Source organism: Diabrotica virgifera, chromosome 4, assembly GCF_917563875.1.
Source record: "Diabrotica virgifera virgifera chromosome 4, PGI_DIABVI_V3a".
NCBI lineage: Eukaryota > Metazoa > Arthropoda > Insecta > Coleoptera > Chrysomelidae > Diabrotica > Diabrotica virgifera.
This window is the reverse complement of record NC_065446.1, coordinates 96,300,363-96,321,943: the sequence shown is the minus strand read 5'-3', so window position 1 is coordinate 96,321,943 and position 21,581 is coordinate 96,300,363. Positions and strand designations below refer to the sequence as shown.

The 21,581-nt window shown below is 34.5% G+C and overlaps 1 protein-coding gene across 6 annotated transcripts in view; it reads right to left on the bottom strand.

The window, feature by feature from the left end:
- Positions 1–166: 166 nt before the first annotated feature.
- Positions 167–21,581, bottom strand: part of LOC114329807 (transmembrane ascorbate-dependent reductase CYB561) — a 561,950-nt gene continuing 540,535 nt past the window's right edge. For 5 of the 6 annotated variants that reach the window (XM_028279039.2, XM_028279037.2, XM_028279042.2 and 2 more), the window contains one exon: positions 167–4,781. In XM_028279039.2, coding sequence (XP_028134840.1) covers positions 4,631–4,781 — 151 coding nt within the window. In that variant the 3' untranslated portion in view covers positions 167–4,630. Of the gene's footprint in view, positions 13,095–21,581 lie in introns of all 6 variants that reach the window. The other variant, XM_028279038.2, reaches the window with a different exon arrangement.

Genomic DNA, 21,581 nt, shown 5'->3' with positions numbered 1-21,581 from the left:
TTTGTTTATATTTCTTTCACCAAGCCTTGGCTGAGGCTAAGATATTACGACTTAATTTTTACCCAGCTTCCTTCGGCTCCACCACTTTCTGCTTCTTTCTGTTATTCTTTTTAGGAATGGGTATCTAATGACGCTATCGAAAACAGGATAAATAAAAAACGAAATATACAACTGGAGAATACATTTATTAAAACTTACAATACTTATACATATCAATAACTTACATGTATATGTTAACGTCTAAAAATCTGGAATATATTAAATAACATAAAAAGTAATGTAGAGTATATCATATAACAAATATAATGCAACGAACAATATAGATAATTCTAAAATTGGTCCATTAAACAAATTGTACTTCAATATATTCGATAGAAATAATCTCTAAATGTACAAACCCCAATCACTATCTATGCAGCAGATGTAGAAATGTTGAAAGCGTATACTGAACTTACTAGTTTTCCCAAACAACCGACTCAAAATATAAATAAATAAATGATTTTTTCATATATTACTAAAACAATACAAGGTTTTTCCAACCCGATACAAAACCGTTCTTGGATCGTTACGCGCATGCGAAGTAACGAATAATTATGCGCAGTAACACATTTTTCGTTACTGCGCATACTCGTAACCGTTCAAGAACGTTTTTGTATCGAGTTGGAACAAACCTCTTGTATCTTATAGTTTTCGACTTATCACTGAATCGAGTATCGCCGGAACAAGATGAGACATGCAAGAATTAAAATGTAGTAGACTCTCGACCTCGGTCAACCTAGCCTGCTTTAGATGTACAAAAAACAGCCTACAATCAACGTAATACGTAAATATTGGTTTTCAACATTTCGTACAATATGGTCTGACAATATAGTTCTTAGGGCTCGTATTCTTCAAAAAACTTTAAAGGGTGTACGCAAATTACGGGATAGAACAAAATAAAGTCCTCGTTTGTATATATCCGGTTGAGATTCGCGACACTGCTTTAGGTAGGTATAGGACGATGTGGCACTGAACATAAAGTCTGTTTTCGTAGGTCCCATAGTTTCGTAGTGTCCTTGTAAAACTATATTACTCCTAAACTTCAACTCATTCATAAACTTAAATAAACAGGGGATCCACAAATTCTCCCCATAAAAGAAAACTGATAATTTTATAGGTTACTTTTGACGGCACGTCCCTTAATCATATATCAAATCCAAAACTCTTAAGGTTAATTCAGATATCTTCTAAATCATTTCCTTTTAAATAAAAAATTACACCTTCTTCCTCTTACTCAGGTTTTCCCTTTTCGGGGGTTGCTGTTCATTACTCTCATTTCTGTCTGTCCTGCCTCCTTTACCTAAATCTTTCTCTCCCAAGTCCCTTGTCACACAGTCCTTCCATCTTCTCAGTTTTGCTCTACCTCTCCTTCCATCAAGTTCTAATAGCTCTGTCCTTCAACCCACATAGTTTCCATTTCTACGTCTAACGTGACCAAGCCATCGAAGTGTAAATAAAAATTTACACCATCACTAAAGTAATATTTTTGCTTTAAAATTATTTTATCCACTTCTATAAGCCATAGACACCATCCTAGCATTCTTATAAACGAGATTGTGCTTTTTCTTTAATATTTATTCCACCCCACCCCTATTTGTGTACATCGCTTTCTTCTTCTTCTTAACTGGCTTTACAACTCGGGGTGACTCTTCACCACATCCACTATAGCCTTCCATCTTCTACGATCTTGCGCTTCCATTTGCCATCGTTGTACCCCAATCCTAGATAAATCGGCTAAAACATCATCCTTCCCCTCTTTTTCTGATACGGCCTACTGATCTTCTACTGTCTGGTTTCTCAAAAAATACTGTCTTTAACACTATCTTCCTCTGACCTTACCACATGACCTGCCCATTTTATCCGGTTAGCTTTTATATGTCTGACGATGTTTTGAGTACCATACAGAGTTACCAATTCAGCTTTACGGCCTGTCACTTCATCTCTTTGAGGGCCAAATGTCATTCTGTACATCCTTTCCTCGGATGAAAAATATTTTCTATTTTTGAACAGTTGTTATTTGTTATACATACGTTCTTTTGTATTGTCTAGGCTTCTTGGGCTTTCTGTTAACCTCTTTTTCTTTATTTCTTCTATATTTGGGCAAATGGGTTTCAGGCCGGATGAAAGGGACATGGCAAATATGGTGATGAGAGGAGAGAAAGAATTGAGAGAGGTACACTGTTTGATCTCAGGGGTGATGAATAAGAAGGAGCAGGAGGTCTTCATTAAGTGGTCTTACCAATCATGTGTCATATCAAAAGTGTCATGCTCGGTCAAATGATGTCAGGGTGTCTTGCTCCATGACATTAGATGTCTAAAAAAGATTTTCCCCACCATTCCCTGCCAGAATTCAATCGATATCTTCTTAGGCTTGTACTGGAGTCTGGTAACATGGCAATTAAAAAAAGTATATACCGGTGAATGAATGTAATCTTTTTGAATATTTTTAAATTAAACCGAAATTATATTAGATATCTTTTAAATAAATATCTCTTTCACCTTTTGAACAAGGATACTGACCTCAAATTACCACAAAAATACCTTAAAAATTTTCAGTTTTCTTCTTTAAGGAATCCCTTGACAACATCCCATAGATATAACACTTTACGACATATTTTCTTAAATATTTATTTATTTTCTACTTAGATGCTAACACACAGAGTATTATTTGATTAAATTTTGAGCTTATTTTGATTAGTACGTCAATTATCTCAGTTTTATCTACTACAGTATAAAATTGTAAAGATTACATGAGGCCTTAGGCTCGAACAAAGTTATATACTTAAAATTTTGTTGTGTACACTTATATGATTTTTCGTAGCAAAAAATTAAGTATGTAAGTCTGTTCTGGTACCACGCAATGCTTTGATTAGTCTATGGGTTTTCGAAATGACTAAAAAATGTATTGAAAAAAATCACCTCGAACCGAACGAAATCAAAGCAAAGGGTGTAAACATCCTACTAACATAAATTTTAAATTATTTCACAAAGATCCTGAAAAAATCTGAAAAGTTGATCCAAACGGTAAAAAATCGACCTTCCCGATGGTTCAGAATCGATACTACTGCTACAAGGAATGTTTTTAGGCCTTATTAGGCGAAAACTCTTTAAAATTATAAACTTGTAAACAAAATATTACCTCATTATCAGTTTTAGTTGGCAGTAACATTCTGCAAGTCTTTTTTTATATTATAGAACTATCATATCTTATTCATTAACCCTGATTATTGGTCTTTAGGATACATGATACATCGTTTTTTATAATAAAGCCAAATTAAAGAATGACGCAAGCTTATTTAAAGATAGTTGCGAAGCATTTTTCCTTATGATAAAATTTTTTCTTCCTGGTCGATTTTCAGAAAGCAAAATAGCTAAATTGATAACACCTTTAACACCTTGGATGGAGAATAGTCAGAGATATTGGGAAAGCTGATGTATTAAATAACTTATTATCTTATTCGATCTAGTCGTAGGCGGAACAGTTATGAAACATAGTTTAGAAGCTGTTAAGACAATGCTTCAGGAAAAATGGAGGGTCCAATGCAAAGAAAAGTTGTTCAATACACTCATAGGACGTTATGAGAAGATGTATATAAATCACCACAGAGGCTATAATAAGAACCGAGGAAATTTGGAATAGAATGGAAGTAGAATGCTTAATTAAAACAAGCGTTGGAATGTTGGAAAACAGAGCCCTGCAGTAGTACGGACATGTACAAAGAATTTCAGAGCACAGGTGGTCAAAAAGAATATTGGACTGTGATCTGCAGGGAAGAAGACGGAGAGGACGACCTGCTGTGAGATGAAAAACATAGAAAGGAAATGCTATGATAGAGACCTCAAAAGGAATACATTCTACTTCATTAACTTAATAATTCAGAATAAGGTAAGAAAATACCCCGCCTATTACTTTAAGTAATAGTTATAGAAGTATAAGCATAAAGTAGGATGAATTTAGAACAAACAATACAATAGACACAGCTGTCGATGAAATAAATCAAACCGTTAATGGCTTTGTAGCAACTTTGATCTGTCTGAACTGACGGCCAAGGGATGCATCACGAATATTTTGGATTCTAAACAAGCTTGACGATTCTATATAACAACTAACTAAAGAGTACTTTTCAGATGAATGTCTTTTGCAAACAATGATTACTGGCGAAGTTGAAAATAATATCGAGGTTGAGGTGAATTTTGCTACAAATTTTTAATTCTAACTTAATACACCAACTACTTATTACATACCATCGATTACATTTTTACTAATAATACATTTAATATTTTGGCATAATATTAGCAGTCAAATGGAGCATTCACACTGCAACATCCCCAAATTTAGAAAACACCAGCGAAGAGTTTGAGCAGTCACACCCATCACCAGTGTTAGCTTTCCCGACAGATCCCCACATACGAGGATTACTCGAAAATTTGTAAGCATACGGGGGTTAGTCAGAAAATATTGGCAATCAAAGAACCTATTTATCTAAACATGCACTATAAATTAACCTAGAAGTTATCGTTGGATTCAGAACCTCTCTGGTTCCGCTGTTGCGTTTATATCCGAGACTTTGGCGCTAGACAGCGCCTTTTCCTACAATCTTTCAGTGACTGTCATTCTGGTGTCTCCCTTAAGTGTCGGGCTTCGTACGGCGAAAGATACGAGGATGGCTAAAGCTACTAGAGCCATGGCTAGTGAGTTAATGATGATACCTTCCTCCTTCCACGCTGTATACTCTTCTGGCCTGAAATAGCGTTAGTCCAAGGGTTAGTGGATTTATATACACCGGTTAAATAACTACAAATTCCAAGCAATTATTTACACCTTATACCCAAATTTAACGCTGGTCGGGTTATTTGCCACACTTATTTGAGACATAGTTTTATAAAACATTTCTACTAAGTACTAGGCCTGGATCCCGCGTACCAAAAAAAATTTAAATAGCAAGCTGAAAATTTGTTAATAACTTAACGGTGTCTAGTCGGAGAAACTTTGATGTACAGGAATACTGGAACAGGGGAAGTTTTAATTGTGGAACAGGTTACAGGTTTCGAACGGTATTTTGTCGGACAGAACTTTCAATTGATTTGTTACCCCTTCATTAAACTCTCATGCAAAACTGAGATTGCTATTTACCACCAATATGATACCTGTCATTTGACATGTTCTACGTGTCGGACTTATTAAAATGCCCAACATATTTGTCGGACAAACATTTTTTCATATATTATATATGTAGGATTCGTTAAAGACAATCGTAATAAAAGTCCGTATGAGTCTTTACAGTTTTAATTAATAAAATAGACAATTAAATTATAGATACTATCAAGTTGACGAAATGTAAAAGTGTTTGTGTAAATGCGACCAAAATTTTACGTGTTCTTACAAAAAGAAATGTATTTTGAAATAATTGCGTCTAATGAATATTATAACCAGCTTGTCATAATACCCGTCTTAAAGCGTCTCTTTAAGCGTATTTTTCGATTATCCCAAATAACACGTCTGTCGTGGTGCTGATGTTAAAATCGACTGACTCTCGCACCCCCACGCTAAATAAAAATCTCTTACATCTAATCTTCCTTTTCCATTTTCCCCTGAGAACCAACCTATTAAAATTGGTTGAAAGTATGTACCGACCTTTTCCAATAAACGAAAACTATTAAAATTAGTCAAGGCGGCTACTTGTTTATCTTGCGTCTTAGATAACTCCGATTCCAAATCCCCAAGCCGATCCACACATGTGTTCGTATGCGTGAGACTCTTATTTCGTTTTCGTAATAATAATAATTAAGAAAAATTATATACAGGAGTCTTAAAAATTAAGATAAAATATTTACAATTAAAAGTAAAGTTTGTAAATAAAGTTTGTTATTGAATAAACTTAAAAATAACCTGCTAATTTTCACAATCATAAACTTGTCAGGATAACACGTTCCACAATTAAAACTTCCCCTGTTCCAGTGTTCCCATACATCAACGTTTGTCCGACTAGACACCGTTAAGCTATTAACAAATTTTCAGCTTGCCATTAACAAATTTTTGTTTGGTACCTACACGGGTTCCAGGCCTATACTATAACAATTTTTATTAGAATACTGAATCATAATGAAATAGTGGTTGATATTCCCCAAAAGAATAAATTTTGCTAATTAATCTTCTGATGTCTTTATTATGACATTTACATTGAATTATGACAGAGTCTGTGCGAGGTTGCCAATTTTTATCATAGTTTCAAACTTTTAAATGATGTAATTTACACCTTTTTCGCAATATGAAACAAGTTTTTTTACAATAGGGCTTTTCATCGATTGTCATTTGTTTCGAGCTTCTGTCATATGTTGTATTATTTGTGTATAATAATAATATACACGGATTATACGATATATGACAGAAGCTCGAAACAAATGACTGTGAATGAAAAGCCCTATATAAAACAAGTTTAGTTTAATTTGCTTATATTCTGACAAAATGGAAAAGTTTCTTATTATTGATATGGCAAAGAGTGATGGAGTGGTAGGTAGATAATAGAAGAACAATGGATTTTGGAAATGTATAATATGGTTTTAAAAAGAGTTATATAAATATATACAAATCAGGTAGAAGGGAATCGTGTTAAGCAATACCTGGGAAGACTTTGAGTGAAGACTCCTCATTTGTACCAATTATATTGATCAGTTTATGTGGGATTCATTATATGGACTTGATTCATTATATGGCGGTCTAAAAAGTTTAAAAATTTAAATTTTCAAGTCGTTATTTAAACAAATGAATATTCTGCAGATTTGGCTAATAAACCGACCACAACCCTAAATTTTGAAATTAAATAATAATGTGTTTTTTTTTATAAATTATTCAGTTAAGACACTAATATCTACATTATTTATAAACAAATGTAACTTTGGTGAGACAAAATGCCTATCTAGTCTGATCAAGAGGTGTATTACGTAAGACAATGTTTTAAGAGATAAGTAAGACGCAAAGGGACAACTCACACATCTCATGGAAAATTGAATGTCACTCGAACACAATAAAATTTACATGAATAGATTGGTCTCTAAATTACAATAATTTCACGTCATTGCGCCAAATCTGAATTTTGATTAAAAATAGCGTAAATTGTAATTAAAGTTTTTGGAAATCACATTTTTGAAGTTCATAAAACTACTATTCATAAATACTATTATTATAACATAATATTATCGCTATTGAAAACAGCTTAATTCAGCGTGAGGCTGACCCTTATTTTGCGGTGCGTCACTGGAAGTGCATTGTCATTGGAACAGACCTTAATACCCGCAGAAAGATTTATAAAGTGCATTTTCACAAAATCTCCTTTCTCTCTCTATCTTATGTATATACCCACTTGATTTTAGATTTATTTATATCACTTTACGCCGTTATTATTCAAAATTCAGAGTTAGCGCAATGAATGAAATAATTGTAATTTTAAGACGAATCTATTCATGTAATCTTTATTGTATTTGAGTGATATTACATTTTTCATAAGATGTGTGCGGTGTTCTTGGGTTGAACGTGTTTGCTAAATTAAAAAAATCACCGGACGTTGACTGCTGTATTTTTTTATTATTGACTGTATTATTGACGTTGACTTTTATTATTAAATATTATATGTATCATGCTCTTGTGCAATGATTTGACAGTATTCAATATAGTTTTGAGAAGGTTAATGTTTGTTTGAAACCTAAAAAGTATAGTAAAAATTATTGCGACCAAAATATAACCCATCACCTTGAATCATGCAAAACTATGTTTTATGCTAACATGCATTTTGTTGGATTACCCTTCAAATTCTAAAGGTACGTATCCATACGTTGGTGATCCGTGCTCCATGTAGCAGCTCCACATATTGGATACGTTGGTGCTCACCGCTCACCCTCTTCGATTCAACCGGTTTGCGGTTTTATATGTCGGGGGCGGATGCCGTATCTATTTGAGGACACTGAGCACCAACCTATGGATATGTACCTTAAGGTGTATTTAGTTGCCATATATTATATGGAATGAATGAAGGAGTTCATAGAACGGTTATTATTACTCACCATTTGCTTTGATTACTTAATTTTCAAGAAGAAAGGTATGTTTAATTAAAAACTATTGTGATATACTTATAATTATGCAACACGATTTATTAAAAAAATATACATCAAACCTGAAACTATAAAAAACAGGGAAACATAGCTATACATACATACACAGAAACGGTACAATATAGCCAATCGTGTTTTTGTAGTAAATTAAAGTTATTTAAAAATAAAATTAATGTATATTCAGTAACATGTCGGAAGGAACAGTAATATACATAAGTCCGGTACTACTATAAAGAAATGGGTAGTACATATTATATATTTTTCACAAATAAGCAAAAAATATTGTCTTAATGGTTGATTTATATCACTATGGTCTGGTGATCACTATCACATCCCTCAGTGATATCTGGGTTGATATGTAGATGGGGCCACGCCACCAACAATAAATATTTATAAACTGGTGGAATAATTAAGTTGCACCAGTGTAAGTGACTTTTGTAAATTTCAAAACAGTAGAAAAATCTAAATTCCTATTCTTTCCTCTATTCTCATGTATTTTTTGTATATCCCCCGTCGTCAAACCCAATAACTAGTTTAACCATAGACATATACCTACCTACCTATAAACATAATTTATGGGCTTATACTAGTGATATAGAATATTTGTCAGTTGGCAACTCGTAACTTAATTCTGTCATCTCAACTTCGCTTCAGAATTGGAGAGGAATGGTTTTTTATATCTTTCCATCTATTTAAAGTGGAGTTTCAGTCCATAAAATTTTTTATAACATTCAAATCTTTTCTGGAATTTTTGGTCTCATATAAATTTTTGTTCACTTTTTTGGTTGAGATTTCCCGAAATATGTGGTACTACAAGGAATAATAAGCTGCAGTAGCATGGCTGCTACTATGAAGCACTAAACAGCTGCCTGAAATTACATTTTTACCATACATGCACATATTCAGCCACAATCCAACCACATTCTGAGTCCTGAGTGCCTGAATCGTATCCTTAACTACTGTATTTTTAGATCTGGCCCTTAGCTATATAGATACTTGCAAACTTCAAAAGTATGCTTCAAGGAAAGAGATTAGGGTTAAATGAAATAGGTATTCTGAAAAATGAGGTGTACTTATAGGGAAGATAATATTTTTAAATATTAAAAAAATATAATAGTTTTATACTAAAAATTACTACATTTGCGACAAATCAAAGTTTAGCAACGTCCAATATTTTAATTGTTGTCAAAGAATATAAAAAATAGGTAGCAAAATATCTTGATTTTGACGGATTTAGGTAGTACCAATGTAAAATATCAACTTGGTAAATAGAAAAATCCCTAAAACTGTGGCATAATAATATACCACATAACAGTTTTATTTTTCGGGGATTGAGTTACATAACGAACTTCTTACTGATATACAAGTAGTAAAAGGCAGAAGCTATACGACAAAAACAATAATCATAACAATAATAAATCTTTTTCTTAAATATATTTCTGATAAATTTACTTTATCTTCGATTCTCAAATTTTAGTACATTTCCGCAAAAGATTGGCTATATTGTACCCATAATGCAAATGCTAAACATGTATAGAAAAATAAGAAAAGGTCAACATATTCTCAACGATAATTCACATTATATAAGATCAGTAGGTAGTTACAAATACCAAAATGAGAAGTAAAGTTTCTCTATGATTTTATTCTTATACTCCCAATCGTACAATATGACAGAATATTATGAATTATAGTAAAAACACGTAGAGTAAGGTACCTTAAATAGGATGGATAAACGATAAAAATATTTAATAGCAAATGGATTTACAGAAATTTTCTGAAATGTTTCAGATTACGAAAATTTTAAAACGTAGCGTTTCATTTCTCTAGAAATAATAGCCCTTAAAAGTTTGATTTTGCTGTACCTATAAAATCTTGTAGACTGTCGTTATTGTTTCTGACTACGTCTTATTTTCAAGTTTCCCTCTATGTCAATTTTAATGCAATGGTTGTAATATAAGGTTGTCAAGGTTTTCTAATGCAATGATTTGACATGTTTTATGACGATTTTGAGTCCTTTATAAATCTCTTGCTAAGATTTATTGGCGGCCATTCATTTTGAAGTTTCCTAGAGTTTAGTATTTCTTGTTTTTTTTTATCAAAGTGGTGTACATATCCATACCCACCCCCAATGACGCTCCCGAAACAAGACTATCTTAATAAATAAAAGAGATAGCGGTACCCAGCTACCTTAGACATGGAGACCTCTCCTAAAGAAAACATCGCACGTAGCACCTACCAATCAAAATCCCACCGTCAGGAATCTTCGCTCCAACCCCCACCCAATCGCCACGTCAGTGAACCCCGCCATCGATGGTATAAAAGAACCGTCCGGTGTCTCCACTAGCAGTAGTGCAGTTAGTAATGAAGAGTGCAGTACCTGGGGGCTCGGGTGACTGAGACTCCGGAAGTCCAGAGGAAGACACAGAGGAAAATATGTTGACATATTTTCTTCCACTGACCATCTCATCTTCTATTACTGTTTTTGTCATATTCCAAGTCATAGTGGACCTTCGATAATACTACCTGGTCGTCAGCAAAACATAGTGTATATAGAGTGCTGTTGTTGTTTAAGGGTAGCTCCATTCATCTTCAGGGCAGGGGTTCATCTTCGCAGGTCTGGTAGGACCTGTACACTGAGATCTCTAGTGGCGTTGCTTTCAGGCACCCTGTTGCTATTCGACACGATTCGTTTAGAGCCACTCCACTTTCTTAGCATATGCGTATCTACCCCATACAGGGCATGCATACTCGCCAATCGAGAAACTGAGAGCCTTGGCTGTGGTGAGGAGGATATTTGGCTGGACGCTCCATTTGTAATAGTGCTAGGTTGTTGCGAGAGGCCATCTTTAGAGTCTTTTTTCGACAGTGTGTTCTATAAATTAGTGTTCTGTCCACCTTTACTTCGGGTATATTGAATATTCCAGTTGGTAGTCTAATCTATCTGATCTTCAGCTTTCTTTTCGTCTCTCGATCTTAGGTGAAAAGAGCAGACTTGGATTTTGGTTCAGTGAGATGTAGGACTTGGCTAGTGTAGTTCTCTTCCGATCTGAACCCATCCTATTCAGGAATCAGGTGAGGCTCGAGGATTGACTTTGCCCTCTCTAGAAAAATTCTTTTGTAAAGTTTGTACAGGTTTGCCTGGTTTCAGCAGGGCAATAACTTTTGTTCACGTTAAGTTTTCACAACATAATGTGTAATCGTAAAGTTTTTCAAATGAAAGTAGTATCAAAAGTAAAAAATATTGACAGATCGCACCAGATTCCTCCTCCTCATTCCGTGGGCCCTTGTTAGGGCGTGGTGATACTCTTAATATTTGGTTTAGTCCTGTCGCCAGGGGGGGTACAACGGCCTCCTGTATTCAGATGGACTTACCCAAGTTTTTATTATGTATTTTGGCCCGTAGAACACGAATTTTTTGGGTAACAGTTGATCCGGATGTCGATAAGGTTGTTATAAACAAAGAAGTTGAGGAATTACATAACAGCGATTTCTCGCAAAACAAAACATGTTTTTGTATTTTTTGGGCCATTCTAACCAAAAAATGTTCCTACAAGTTTTTTCGTAGGATGCATAGTTTTCGAGATAAATGCGGTTGAACTTTCAAAAAATCGAAAAATTGCAATTTTTGAACCCGAATAACTTTTGATTGAAAAATAAAATAGCAATTCTGCTTACCGCATTTGAAAGTTCAAGTCAAATTCTATCGGTTTCGAATATATACATTGCTAAAAATTTATGTGTTTATTGCTAAAAAAAGCTATAAACACATAGTGTTTCCCGTGCCTAATACATGCGTTTACATGCATGCTACGTAGAAATAGCCTCGCTTGCACTTGTACCTACTCTACCTACTAGTTCGATTTTAAATGAGAAATCATTGAAAACATCACTCCAGCACTAGGTGTTTATACTTTTGTTTAACAATAAAATAATAAATTTTTAGCAATGCAAATAACTAAAACCGATATACTTTGACTTGAACTTTCAAATGCGGTAAGCAGAATTGCTATTTTATTTTTTAATCAAAAGTTATTCGGGTACAAAAATTGCAATTTTTCGATTTTTTGAAAGTTCCACCGCGTTTATCTCGAAAACTATGCATCCTAAGAACAAATTTGTAGGAACACTTTTTGGTTAGAATGGCCCAAAAAATACAAAAACATGTTTTGTTTTGCGAGAAATCGCTGTTATGTAATTCCTCAACTTCTTTGTTTATAACAATCTTATCGACATCCGGATCAACTGTTACCCAAAAAATTCGTGTTCTACGGGTCAAAATACATAAAAAAAACTTGGGTAAGTCCATCTGAATACAGGAGGCCGTTGTACCCCCCCTAGCGACAGGACTAGTTACGATCATGTGTCAGATGGAGGCTTCATTTGGTCTGCCCATCGTATTGGAGATTTTGGAATTACTGGAATATGATTCTACGAAATGCTAAAACGTAACCTTATAGGATACGTAACTATCAAACAATCCTTTTATTATGACGTAGACGCCAATAATACTTAAATGAACTATTTGCATGATAATTATTTATTGAGAATAGTTATTTAACTAAAATGTCTTTATGTTTATTAAGGTTATATGTTCGTAAAATCTGTGTTTAAAAAATAAATATCAGTAAAAATACATTTTTCTACTTATGACTAAGAGTAGGTTTTACTTGTAACACACACACTATACCTATTGCGTTTACCTACTATATCGAATAAAAGACTATGCAGACCTCTTATTTTTCTATTTATACACATATACAAGTAAAGCTTTCGAACGGTGCAGCATACTCTAATCTGCTCAGAGATCACCGGAACGTATGAGAATGTGTGCTCTAAAACGAAATTCGTCCCTCTGAAGGATATAACTCATGATTATAGATAGAGCAATCAACGACATGCCAATGGTGTTTGCTATGATAGCTTCTTCTTCATGAAGTGAGTATCTGTTTCTAGACAAGCAAAATAACAAAAATTAGATAACACGAACATTAGAATATGAAGCAAGCAAAGCTGTATGTAACGTAACAAACGTTATGTTATGATGCTATAAAAAAAAACATTACAACAATTAGACAATTTTGCAAAACAAACCATTTGACAATTTTACCAAATATTTGAGCATATAAACATAAATTATGGAATATATAACGATAACGACAAAAACCGTAATTACAGTAGTTTTGAAAATTTAAATCTTTTATAAATTATCATTTCGTTTGCAAAACGACACCAAAAGCCGTCTTATATTTCAGTTCGTTCAGAGAGCATACAAACTGCAACCGGTTTCAAACTGTTAATAAATCATATTTCGCCACGAGTATATACCTTGTTTAGCGATTGTGACACTTACAACGAATCCATTCAAACGCTTGATAAAATATACATCAAACCAAATAATATTATTCATGATCGTCACATGCTAACCACTAGACGACAACAGACAGATGAGACTATCGATTCTTACATGCAATTTTTAAAACAGTTAGCTAAGGAGTGCAATTTTACTGCTGTAGATGCTAATACTAATAAAAATGATACAATCCACAAAGATACTGTTACAACTTTTTCAAAGTAACTTTATTCAAACTCCAATACAATATTACAATACGTTAACAACTTGAACAAACTGACAACTTTTTATACTCAAAATCTCAAATACAACTGATTTATAGAATGTCAAACACATAATGTTTATATAGTTTTCTGACGTTCTAGATGTCACCAGACATTTCTGGGTTATTCCATGACATCCAGAATATTCTCGTACGTGACTACTTCTTCTTTCACGTCGAGGGACTCTTTCTATGTAGGAACAATCTACGGAACTGTCATAACACTGCTCCCTCCTTTATAGTTATTCGCCTCGAATAACTGGTCTATCAGGGTCTGGTTGAAGCCAACAGGGTGGATCAGTTCCATGGTATGGGGCTAATCTCTCAATGTGAACTACCTTGGGTTTACTTCTCGCTGAAAACTGGATGCGGTAGACCAGATCATTTATTTTCTTTAAGACGGTGTACGGGCCTTCCCAGTTTCGTTGAAGTTTCGGACAAAGTCCTTTCTTGCGTGTGGGATTGTATAGCCATACTGGATCACCTCTTTCGAAAGTTGTCCCTGTAGCTTGCACATCGAACCTGGACTTGGCTTTATCACTTTGAAGCTTCAAACTTTTACGAGCAAATTCGTGGACTTTTTCCAGTTTTTCTCTTAAGCTTTCTAGGTACGTCAGGGATGAAGGTTCTTCTTCACAGGTAGGCAATTTTCCGAAAATAAGATCTTGAGGAAGCTTCATTTCTCTTCCGGTGATCATCATTGATGGAGAATAACCGGTTGCTTCATGTTCAGAACTTCTATAGGCTAACAGGAATAGAGGTATTAGGGTATCCCAATCTTTTTGATTATCAGCAACAAACATTGAGAGGTATTGACAAATAGTTCTATTATGTCTTTCGATCATTCCGTCTGATTGTGGGTGGAGAGGCGTAGTTCGAGTTTTCTTAATACCCAAGATTTTCATTAATTCTTGCCATAATTCGGATTCAAAATTTCGTCCCTGATCAGAATGCAACTCTAAAGGAACTCCATGTCTTGATACGACGTGTGTTATGAATGCTTCTGCTACAGTCGTCGCTTCTTGATTAGGAAGAGGTGCAATTTCAGGCCATTTTGAAAAATAATCCATTGCAACCATTAAGTACTTGTTACCTCTCTCTGTCGTTGGAAGTGGACCGAGAATATCAACTGCAAGTCGTTCAAAAGGCTCTCCGGAAAGATATTGTGCCATTTTACCACGACTTCTTGTTCTAGGGCCTTTCCTACCGTTACATAAGTCGCATTTCTTACACCATTCTTCTACATCTCGGCGACAATTGATCCAATAAAATCTGTCTCGAACTCTGGCCAGTGTTCTTTTTACTCCAAAATGTCCTCCAGACAGGCTGCTATGAAGATCTTCCAACACACTTTTAATGTGTGATTTTGGCAGTACCACCTGTTGAACTATACGTACTCCATCGGAACTTTCCCACTTCCGATATAACAAACCATTCGAAAGATGCAAGGATTCCCATTGAGCCCAGTACGCCTTTATAGTTCGACTGTATTTAGATATTTCCTGCCAAAGAGGTCTTACTCCATTTTTAAGCCAATCTCGTATAACTCTTAATTCGTTATCTTTCTTTTGACTCTTCTTAATGTTTTCCAGAGAAATCTGGTCATTATCTTCTTGCTGTTCAACTGTGGTCATCCGCAGACTAACTTCTTCGGTTACATTCTCTTTTTGTGCTAGCTGACGTTGGCTTTGAACTTGTAATTCATTTAATGCATTTTGGTATTCTTGCAATTGTTTATTTAACACATTCTTCTCTTTCATCAGTTTTTGACATTCGTTTTCTAGATTGGACTGTGTAGTTTTTGCATTATTTTGAATTACCTTACACTCTTCTTGCAATATTGTCACCTGTTCTCTTAATCTATCTATTTTATTTTTACTAATCGCTAGTTGTTCCTTCAAATGGCTAACTTCAAATTCCAGTGTATTTTCTTCCTTTCTATGATCAGTTGTAGGAAATCTGTTTCTTAGTGACCATCTACCATCATTTCTAGTGAGACTTTGCGACAGGCTTCTGGATGTCGAACTAGGCGACCTTCTGATCTCATTCTTGTATTCTTCTTTTCGTGCTTGGGATCGGCTTCTGCAATTGGATTTTAGATGTCCCATTCTTCCGCAGTTAAAACATCTTCTGTTTTCATTTCGAGGTTTTTGTTGGATATTTTGTAGTAAGCTTAATATCTGGGATAAAACTAGTTGTTCATTATCTATGGTAGTGACTTGCTTATTTTCTGTAAATCTTATTTCTTTTAATTGTGGAAGAGATCTAGAAATATTTTTCGCCGCTTCGTACTCCTGAGCTGAGATTAGTGCTTTATCTAGCATTTTGTGGTGTTGTAATCACAGAGCCTGTTGCATTTCGATATCATGCAGTCCATCTATGAAAGCCTGTATACCGATTTGTTCCAGAAAATCTCTTGGTGCCTGAGGATATGCCAAATGTAATAATCTTTTAATATCGGCTTCAAATTCTTGCAGGCTCTCATTATGTTTTTGATATCGAACTTTCAGCTGACTTTGAAAAACCTGCTTCAGATGTTGTTGGCCATATCTTGTTTCTAAAGCTTGAACAAGTGAGTCATAACTAGGTGAATCCTGAGGAAGAAATTGAAGGACGGTTGCTGCCTGGCCTCGAAGCGACACCACCAAGGAAGCTGCCATTTCGTTTTCACTCCAGCCATTTGCTCTAGCTGCAGCTTCGAATTGAAAACGATAAGTTTCCCACGCTGTTTGGCCATCAAACGTGGGTGGTTTTAAAATTTTGCTACTTCTAATTATGCCTGGATCAACGATGGAAGAGGAAAGGGCTGTTTTTTCGGATTCGACATTAGTAACTGAAACAATATGAGATAAAGAAGCTTGGGTATTAACTTTGTTTGCTAACTCTACTATTTGTTTTTCTAAACTATATTTCAAATCGTTTTGTTGCTGCTTTATTTTATTTTCTAAATGATTTTGTTGTTGGTCTATTTTGTTTTCTAAATAATTTTGTTGTTGTTCTATTTTATTATCTAAACAGTTTTGTTTTTCTTCTAATATATCTATTTTATTAGTAATTCGACTTACCTCTAACTGAAAATGCTCGTGAATTTGGGACAAACTATTCATAATTTCTACCTCTGCTTGTCTACGCCTCTCCTCCTCTTCTTTTCTAAGCTTTTTATCTTCCTCTTTCTCTTCTTGCCTACGTTTCTCTTCATTTTCTTTCTCTTCTTGCCTACGCTTCTCTTCATTTTCTTTCTCTTCTTGCCTACGTTTCTCTTCATTTTCTTTCTCTTCTTGCCTACGTTTCTCTTCATTTTCTTTCATTTTTAAAAACCATGCTGGTGGTCCGGATGTATCCATTTCCTTCTCAACTTTAGATGATCTGGTATTTACCATAAACAATTCTCAATATCTTCTTCAATATCTCTTAAATCCCACCGCTGTCACCAATGTTACAACTTTTTCAAAGTAACTTTATTCAAACTCCAATACAATATTACAATACGTTAACAACTTGAACAAACTGACAACTTTTTATACTCAAAATCTCAAATACAACTGAACTATAGAATGTCAAACACATAATGTTTATATAGTTTTCTGACGTTCTAGATGTCACCAGACATTTCTGGGTTATTCCATGACATCCAGAATATTCTCGTACGTGACTACTTCTTCTTTCACGTCGAGGGACTCTTTCTATGTAGGAACAATCTACGGAACTGTCATAACAATACGATCAAGATTATTAGAGAGTCTGACATTAACTTTGGAAGAAACTTATAATATGGCTATTTCAATGGAAATGGCAGAGCTCAACTCTCAGGTTTATGCAAGTCAAAATCCAACACTGAGTGCTCTACCTGGTAACTATCAATTTGAGTCAAAGAGGTCTCCAACGAATTCTGAACTTGTCACTGTGGCCGCTGCTACCAACTCTACTGCTAACTCTTCTAGGTCAGGACACAAATGTTTTTTCTGCAGTGGGCCAATACATCCAAGGAAGAACTGTCCTGCTCGGGAATCCATCTGTAAATCCTGTAATAAAAAGGGGCACTTTGCAAAGGTTTGCCGCTCCAAGAGCACTAGTGCATCTACCAATGTATCTGAAAGCTACGATAACTGTACAGCCTACATTCTTGCTACTACTCCTGCTTCATTGAAGAAAGCTGTCGTGCCTGCTTTTATAAAAGGCCTTCGTGCTGATACCCTTATAGATACGGGTAGCTCTGTCAGTTTTGTTAATGAAGACTTCGCTAACATGTGCAAACTCCCTAGGAAGCCATGTACGCAGACTGTTTCTATGGCCTCATTATCGCATTCCTCTCAAGTTAAAGGTGTAACATGTCAAAATATTAAAATTGGTGACCACTCATATGACAACATTAACTTACTTATAGTAAAAAATCTCTGTGCTGATCTGATAATTGGTCATGATGTTTTATCTAACCACTCAAGTCTAGAGTTTGAATTTGGAGGACCTAAAGAAGTATTCAAAGTATGTAGCGTCGTTGAAGCCTCAGTTCCTGCAGTTCCTTTATTTTGTAACCTGACTTCAAATTGTAAACCAATAGCAGTAAAATCAAGCAGGTACAGTGCTGAAGATCAAATTTTTATTAAAAATGAGGTGAAGAAGCTTTTAAACGATGACATTATTGAAGAAAGTCAATCCCCTTGGAAAGCGCAAGTCCTTGTCACCAAAAAAAAAAAAACGAAACTCACAAGAAGCGCCTTGTCATTGATTACTCTCAGACAGTTAATCGATTCACACAACTTGATGCCTATCCACTGCCAAATATTGAGGAAATGGTTTCCAAAGTGTCACAATTCACTGTCTTTAGTGCACTAGATTTTCAAAGTGCATACCATTAGGTCCCAATCCTTCCACATGAAAAGCTGTACACAGCCTTTGAAGCCGCTGGTAAACTGTACCAATTTCGACGTATTCCGTTTGGTGTTACCAATGGTGTAGCCAGTTTTCAAAGAACAATCGACTGGCTCATATGCACAGAAAATCTTGAAGGGACATAATATGCCTACAGTGATGACATAACTGTTTGTGGCAAGACGAAAGTAGAACATGACAAAAATCTTGACAACTTTCTGAAAGCCACAGACAAATACGGCTTGACTTTAAACAAAACGAAGAGCAAATTTAATCAATATAATGGAGAAGTATCTAAGACCCGAGAGGTTCGATGGGAATCCATCTCTGAAATCAACAGCAAAGCAATGGGACCATTGGAAAAGAACATTTATGAAACCTTATACCACAGGTTTTGCTACATCATTTCAATGACCATTGGAAAAGAAAATTGAGAATGTATATGATGACTTTCTCTGAACCAACTAAAGCTTATCGGGCTGTTAGTATCGAATTGCAACGAAATAAGTGGCATGGGTGTCGTAGCTACATCTGCTAAAAGCAAGCGAAAGTTTTATTTTAAGAAAATATCAAAATAAAACTTTATTGGGACCATTTTTAAGGTAACACCTTCGTGGCTTCTAAAAATTTGCAAGCCAAACGAATGCCGGAGCAAAGAATGCTGAGGGAAATCTAATTATTCTAAGGGAATTAAAACGTTCTTAAATACGTTATTTCGTTGCGATTCGACACTAACAGCCCAATATGCTTTAGTTGGTTCAGAGAAAGTCATATACAGAGAGAGTCTGTAAAGTGGAATAAATTCAATATCTCAAATACTAATTGTTTTTTTGGAAAATGCTCAGACCCGTCGATTAGTATTTCAAATTGTCCTTTTTGACATTCAATAAAATGTATACAGGGTGTCCCAATTTAGAGATATGACGTCATCGTCGATTTTCTTAAATGGCAACACTGTCATTTTGATAGGGTGTGTAAAGTTATACATAACTGCAAAATATCAAATTTTTATTCTCTACCATTTACAAGATAATAAAAAATAACAAAGTTATATCTGTAATTTGGAATATATTCAATAATTAAAATACTAACTGTTTTTTTGAAAAATGCTCAGACCCGTCGATTAGTATATCAAATTGTCATTTTTGACATATAATAATAATGTATACAGGGTGTCCCAATTTAGAGATATGACGTCATCGTTGATTTTCTTAAATGGCAACACTATCATTTTGATAGCTATTTTGATAGCGTGTGTAAAGTTATACACATCTGAAAAATTTCAAAATTTTATTCCCTACCATTTACAAGATAATAAAAAATAACAAAGTTATGAAGAACAAGAAGTAATCAAATAATAATTGAATTTATTTATTTCAATTAAGCAAATGCTCATAACGTTGCCCATTGACAATTTGACAATAATTGAGGGCAACATTATGAGTTTTTGCTTAATTTATTGAAATAATTAAATTCAATTATTAGTTGATTACTTCTTTTTCATAACTTTGTTATTTTTTATTATCATCTAAATGGTAGAGAATACAAATTTGAAATTTTGCAGTTGTGTATAACTTTACACACCCTATCAAAATAGCTATCAAAATGACAGTGTTGCCATTTAAGAAAATCAACGATGACGTCATATCTCTAAATTGGGACACCCTGTATACATTATTATTATATGTCAAAAAGGACAATTTGATATACTAATCGACGGGTCTGAGCATTTTTCAAAAAAACAGTTAGTATTTTAATTATGGAATATATTCCAAATTACAGATATAACTTTGTTATTTTCTATTATCTTGTAAATGGTAGAGAATAAAAATTTGATATTTTGCAGTTATGTATAACTTTACAAACCCTATCAAATTAGCTATCAAAATGACAGTTTTGCCATTTAAGAAAATCGACGATGACGTCATATCTCTAAATTGGGACACCCTGTATACATTATTATTGAATGTCAAAAAGGACAATTTGAAATACTAATCGACGGGTCTGAGCATTTTCCAAAAAAACAATTAGTATTTGAGATATTGAATTTATTCCACTTTACAGACTCTCTCTGTATATGTTACCGTTAAAACCCGATTTCAGTTAAAACCCGAATTTACTAGGAAAAACTAGTTTTAACTATGCGCCTTTTGCGCAGGTTTGACTGCTAAATTCAGTTAAAACTAAAAATCCTGAACACATTTCATTTAGAATAGTTTATACTAGTTCAAATTAGTTTTTACTGGAATTACTAGCGAATACCAGTTAAAATCGTTGCGAGAAGAGACAAATAATATGATTTGGCTTGTTCGGGATAGGGTTAGAGACGAAGGCGGCTGGTTGGTAACAAACTAGTGTGTGCTATTAATATTTCCACATCGTTTTTATTGGTTATATTGGACTACTGTGTATTATTCACCAGTGATAATGTCGAAGATCAGGTTGAGAGCAGATGTATAAGAACGTGGAAATAACGTTTTTTGGAAAAGATTTTACAGAAGGAACAGAGCGAGAAGAAAGAAAGTCACTACAATGTTGCGACCAAAAGCATGTTTAATAAATTAATGGCCGAATTACATGATGCGGAATAATTGTCTGCCAAGAAAACTCCAAAACGATTTAGAATTGTTGAAGTTGGCGAAATAAAAAAGTTGGCATCTAGACTGAACCCATTAAATATTATGTAGGTACCTGCTGAAGACATTTTTGACATAATTGAAGCGGCCCACGTTGCTATGGGTCATGGAGGTTGAGATAAATTGAAGACTTAAACTGCCAAAAAATACGCAAATATGACAATTGATATGTTCAATAATTTTAAATCAATGTATAAAACCTGCTAACGGAAGAACAATAAAGCGGAGAATGGTCTTGTGTCGAAACCTATATTGCATTCAGAATTGAATAGTCGCTGTTAAGTAGATTTGATCAATATGCAATCACAAGTGGATCACG